General features: G+C 34.9%; 1 protein-coding gene across 1 annotated transcript in view; it reads left to right on the top strand.

Annotated features, from left to right (window-relative positions):
* Positions 1-6339, top strand: part of LOC112154378 (myoferlin) — a gene marked incomplete in the record, with an annotated part of 59532 nt that overhangs the window by 48076 nt on the left and 5117 nt on the right. Inside the window, 9 exon segments of the mRNA XM_036217190.1 lie at positions 1045-1173; positions 1257-1412; positions 1485-1576; positions 1647-1817; positions 1896-2044; positions 3647-3786; positions 4256-4344; positions 4420-4515; positions 4593-4734. Of these exon segments, the coding sequence (XP_036073083.1) occupies positions 1045-1173; positions 1257-1412; positions 1485-1576; positions 1647-1817; positions 1896-2044; positions 3647-3786; positions 4256-4344; positions 4420-4515; positions 4593-4734 (1164 nt within the window).

A 6339-nucleotide genomic window follows, 5' to 3' on the forward strand; every position in this document is an offset into this window, starting at 1 on the left:
AAAAAAAAATCTGGTAAACTTCAAAATACCCTAAAAAACTGAAAGAAGCCTAAATGATTCAAAACAGCTAGTGTGTAAATATTAGCTAAACTAAAAAAACATAAAAATAAAAAAAACTTCTAAAAACTTTAAAAGAGCCTAAATTACCCAAAACAACTTGTATGTAAATATTAGCTAAACTCCACAACAGTATAAAAAACGGAAAAAAGCCTATATTAGCCAAAACAGCTAGCATGTAGCGGGAATGTTAGCTAAACTCTAAAACAGCCTAAAAAAGTAAATGCCAAAAGTCCAAAAAGTTAACAGAATGTCAATTTTTAAAACTTTAAAACTGTAACTTTTTAACATAATTATGAATAATAAAAAGGTAGAAATATTATTCCAGAATAAATTAACTTAAGCCTTAAATAAGGTTCAATATTTTACTCTCCATAAAAACAGGTTTTGTTCAAATTATACAAGTTAGAAATAAGCGCTAGATAACATCGGGCTATTAATAACAATAAAATTTAATTGGAGGGCCGGATAGAATTACCCGGCGGGCCGGATCCGGCCCCCGGGCCTTGACTTTGACACACGTGATATATATGATATTATATTTGACACAAAAAGAACAAACTATTTATAAAATATAAGTTATTTTTGTGAGTTCTTTCCCTTCTTGGATGTAAGATGCTTCAATCATTTAGGCTCCTCCTTTTGCTTCTTGTGGGTCCCGCCCATTTCATGATGTCATCCTCGAGCCGGCCTCAGCAGTGTGTCTGCGTCTTAATTCACAAAAACAAAAAACATCTTTGAGGATGGATGTGCGTATAAAATGAAAGTGTTTTCCAATAACCGCTAGCTACACATGAAGGGGGTGTTCTCCACTTTGTGACATCACAATGTGAGGACCCGTGGATTGGAAGGGGCTGGTGCTCATAGAGCAGGGTTTTGGAGGAATGATCAGAGAAAATTCCGCTTTGGGTTGTTTTTTGTGAAGAATTAAAAAACAAAAAACTTTTGAACGATAAAGGCCTTTTAAATGTAAGTTTACATTTTCAGGTTTACGACAGTGAATTGGAGAATGTCCCAGAATTCAAAGGGTTGACCGATTTCTGCAACACCTTCAAACTGCAACGCGGCAAAAATGACAATGGAGACGATGACCCCACCGTGGTCGGAGAGTTCAAGGTAAGAAGCTACAAAGAATATTTGACTTGTAACGTAATAATGAGCTATTTTCAAATTGTGAAAGTTTGGTTCATCCTTTTTAGGGTGCCTTCAAGGTTTACCCCCTCCCCGACGATCCGGGTGTTACCACCCCACCCCGTCAGTTCAGAGAGCTTCCTGAGAGTGGACCTCAGGAGTGTCTCGTCAGGATATACATTATTCGGGGGATAGACCTGCAGCCCAAAGACAACAACGGCCGAGTGAGAATCCATTTACCTAAAAAAACCCCCATAATTTTCTGGATTCGTTTTTCACATCGTCTCTCTTTTCAGTGTGATCCGTACATAAAGCTCTCAGTGGGGAGGAACTCGATTGAAGACAGAGACAATTACCTCCCCAACACGATAAACCCTGTCTTTGGAAGGTAAACCGTTCACACACATTGATTTGTGAACTATTACCTCCATTCCAACACTCCTCCTCCGTGTCGTTAGGATGTTCGAGATGACGTGTTTCCTCCCACAAGACAAGGACCTGAAGATCTCCGTCTACGACTACGATCTGCTGACTCGCGACGAGAAAGTTGGCGAGACGGTGATCGACCTGGAGAACCGCTTCCTGTCCCGATACAACTCCTATTGTGGTCTTCCTCAAACCTACTGCCTGTGAGCGACTACTGAGTGTGACGCTTCAGGTCTAAAGATTTAAAATAAAATGTGAATTTTCCTTTTTCTATGTCAAAGTTCTGGTGTCAATCAGTGGAGGGACCAACTGAAACCGTCTCAGATTCTGGAGAACTTGGCCCGATTGAAGGGATTGTCTAAACCCAGAACTGAAGACAACGGCACGTCGCTCACGTTTAATGGAAAGGATTACACTTTGGCTCAGTTTGGTGAGAATTTCTCAAACGAACTACTAACTGTATGAATGCTTCTAACTATAGTGATTCTCCTGCTCCTTTCTAAAAACTCAAAAACACTTTCAGCGATTTCAGCAATCTTGGTATCAAAACGTTAAGCTTGTTCATTGCTGTTCATATTATTGATATTCAGAAACTTTATAGTTTTTTTAAATATTGAGTAAAATATGCCCCACAGGAAATGAATGAGAAAGTCTTTAAATTTCAAGATTGTAAGTAGGTTAGCAACAAGTCTTTAAATAATTTCATTGGGTATGTTTTAATAGCCCATGAATTTAATTTAAAAAAACTTTGCAGTTTACCTATATTAGCAACATGCTAACGTTTTTAGATAATTTTAACTACTTTTTTTTTGGCTAATTAAGAGTTTAGCTTCTGTTTTAGCAACAGGCTAACATTTTTGACTAGTTTTTACTGAGGAATTTTAGGCAATTTGGAGTTTAGCTAGTATTTAAGCAACAAGCTAGCGTTTTTGGCTAATTTGTTATCTACTGAGGTTTTTTAAGAGCTTAGCTTCTGTTTTAGCAACAGGCTAACGTTTTTGACTAATTTAGTCTGAAGAATTTTAGGCTATGTTAGAGTTTAGCTAGTATTTAAGCAACAGCTAGCTGTTTTGGGACTAATTTGGCATCTACTGAGGTATTTTTCTAATGCTAATTTTGAGTTTAGCTAATACTTTAGTGACATGCTAACGTTTTTGACTAATCTAGTTTACTCAGCAATTTTAGGCTAATTTAGAGTTTAGCTAGTATTTAAGCAACTAGCTAGCTTTCTTGACTAATTTCACATCTACAAAATTTTTTATGCTAATTTGGAGTTTAGTTAATATTTTAGCAACATGCTAACATTTATGGCTAATTTGTTATCTACTGAGGTTTATATAGGCTCATTAAGAGTTTAGCTAATATTTTAGTGACATGCTAACGTTTTTGACTAATTTCGTTTACTGAGCAATTTTAGGCTATGTTGGAGTTTAGCTAGTATTTGAGCTAGGAGCTATCTTTTTTGGCTAATTGGGCATCTACTGAATTTCTTTATGCTAATTTGGAGTTTAGTTAATATTTTAGCAACATGCTAACATTTATTGCTAATTTGTTATCTACTGAGGTTTATTTAGGGATCATTTAGAGTTCAGCCTCTATTTTAGCAACAGGCTAATGTTTTGACTAGTTTATTTTACTGAAGAATTTTAGGCTATTTTGGAGTTTAGCTAGTATTTAAGCAGCAAGCTAGCTTTTTTGGCTAATTTTGAGTCTACTTAAAGGTTCTTTGGGATGATTTGGACTTTAGCTAATACTTAAGCAACCTGCTAAATATTTTTGCAAAACTGGTGTATATTAGGGATTTCAAAGCAATTTTATTACAATTTTATCTGAAATATAGGTCAACTTCAGCAGTTCTTTAACAAAATGTCCGGTCTATTAGCAAATGCAACATTTTCCAAATAGCTAACAATTGGCTAACCCTTCAGCAATTCACATTAGCATTATCGGAGGTAATGCAACTTTTCTAGTTCTCCTTGTTTTAAGATGCATAAACCAACTATTTGATTTTTTTGTTTTTGTTTGTTTAAAGAGAACAACAAAGAAATTCATCAGCACCTGGGTCCAGCCTACGAACGTCTCTGCCTTCACGTGCTCAGAACGCAGGGACTCGTCCCCGAACACGTGGAGACCAGGACTCTCTACAGCAGCTTTCAACCCAACCTCTCCCAGGTCAGATGCTGCTGTTCCCACAATGCACCATTCCCACTGCTTGCCTTGCAGTGAGTGTGGTTATTAGTGTTAAAAATAATAGTCAAATGTTTGCTGACCAACAGCATCCGCTTATTTGAAATTAAAATCCATCTGACTAACATGTAAATATTGTCAGTGTACAGTTTCTCTGAGTTTCATTTCCATGAAGGTATTTATTCTTTAACAGTAAATGCTAATGCTAATAGCTGTGAGTTTTTATTGGTTTTGACCTCTAAAGTGATTTTTAGCCTGCTTTTTGCTAGGTGTTCACTTAAAGCCCCATATTTTATTTATTTATTAATTAGTTTAATACAAAAGTAAAAAATATAGAAATACATTAAAAAATACAGATTAGAAAATCAGTTAAAATACATATAAAATACATTTTACATATACACTATGTATATATTGTGTATATTGACAGATATTTTTAATCTCTTAATTTCAGGGGAGGCTTCAGATGTGGGTCGATGTCTTCCCCAAAACTATTGGACTTCCTGGACCTCCCTTTGACATCACACCACGCAAGCCAAAGAAGTGAGCGTCGTCTGCTGGCGTGTTCATCTCCGCTTACGGTTTAGGCCCTAACATCCTTTGCTTTTAAACGTTCAGGTTTTTCCTGCGTGCTATCATCTGGAACACCACGGACGTGACCCTGGATGAGACCAGCATCACCGGAGAACGCATGAGTGACATATATGTCAAAGGGTATTGGATTTTTTTTATCGATAAATGTGTTTATCTCTGTTTTGACTTGAAATTAAGAAAGTTGTTCTGTGACTCAGCTGGATGCCCGGTATGGAGGAGGACAAGCAGAAGACCGACGTCCACTACAGGTCCCTGGATGGAGACGGGAACTTTAACTGGCGCTTCGTTTTTGGCTTTGACTATCTGCCAGCCGAACAACTCTGCCTGGTTTCCAGGAAGGTGAGACCACCGACTGTAAATAGAGCTGGACTGTCTCAGTGTGGTCATGTGACCCACTGGTTTGAATTAAACTTTTTTAAGATAGTTTTTTAGCTTTGACAAATCCAGTTTAACCCAAAATAGTTGCTTTGATACTGAATCTGATCACGGAGGATAAATGAAAACTAAACATTTAGAACTTGACTTAAAATATGGTTATTCTATGATCAGTTTCACCTTTTAACAATTGATTTCCATATAAATGTATCTGAATTTTTTCTCTGAAATGGCTTCAATTGGAAGTCAAAAGTATGAGCTTTTATTCTAGAACTGTTTGATTTGTTAGCGAAACATGATATTTTTAATTTCCCACTTTGATGAAAATTGTGTTTTTGGTGTTTTTAACATGTTCTTGTGGCATTAACCAAGTAAAGCTCATTACATCAAATAATTAAAAATTAAATTTTTTAGGGGGATTCTGATGATAAACCCTTTGATAAAAACCAAAAAAATACTGTATTATAATTTGTTAATGAGATATAAAGTAGATAAATATCAATCATGATTTATTGGGTGGGTTGGTGAGTTTTTACTCACAATGTTAGTCTAAAATGTAAAAAAAAACACCTTATTTACTCACCATTTTAAATTAGATCCACACATTTTTAACTTGCTAAAATTATATTTTTAAGAATTCATTATTTACAAATGTTGTTTTATTTCAATACAGCAAATAGTAATTAAAAGACATTAACAACAGTAGACAAGTTACTCTCACCAAAAAGTTCTAAAAATTAGCAAAACTTTTCTCGCCACAAGTGTATTTGAGATTTTATGGGAGCAGCCATTTTGAAATTGGCAGGAAAAGCCCTTCTACTGCCCCTAGTGGAATGATGGTGAACTACAGGGCAGTTTGCAAACTGTGGTCACCAGGCTGGCTCAAACATTACAAGAAATAGAAGCCAACAACGTAAAATCAAAGATAGGGCCAAAGCGAGATGAGGCACAACGCATCTAAAAACATTTGTGCTGCGATCGCAAAACTATTTTTTTGATAGCAAAAAAAAGTTTTCAATCGCAAAAATATTTTTTGAAAGCAAAAAATGCTTACAATTGCAGAAATTCTTTTAAAAGCCAAAAAATTGTAATCGCAAAATGATTTTTGAAATCAAAAAAGCTTGCGATCGCAAAAAAATTTTTTGATTAAAAAAATGTTTGTAAATGAAAATATTTTTGAAAACAAAAAAAGTTTGCAATTGCAGAAATTCTTTTGAGAGCCAAAAAAAAATGTAATCGCAAAAATAATTTTTTAAATCAAAAAAGCTTGCGATCGCAGAAATATTATTTTGATTAAAAAAAGTTTGTAAATGAAAATATTTTTGAAAGCAAAAAAAGTTTGCAATCACAAACATATTTTTAAGCAAAAAAACGTTTTGCAATTGCAAAAATACATTTTTAAGCCAAAAAGCAAGCATTAAATATTTGTATTTGCGTATTCTTAACACTTTACATTTTGTTCGCAATTTAGAAAATTTTTATCTTAAAACTGTGACTTTTGTTTCCACAATGATGGCACAAAAATTACTCCATATTCTTAAGAGACAAAAATAAAATGAAGTTCAAAAT

The sequence above is a fragment of the Oryzias melastigma genome, linkage group LG19, assembly GCF_002922805.2.
Source record: "Oryzias melastigma strain HK-1 linkage group LG19, ASM292280v2, whole genome shotgun sequence".
NCBI lineage: Eukaryota > Metazoa > Chordata > Actinopteri > Beloniformes > Adrianichthyidae > Oryzias > Oryzias melastigma.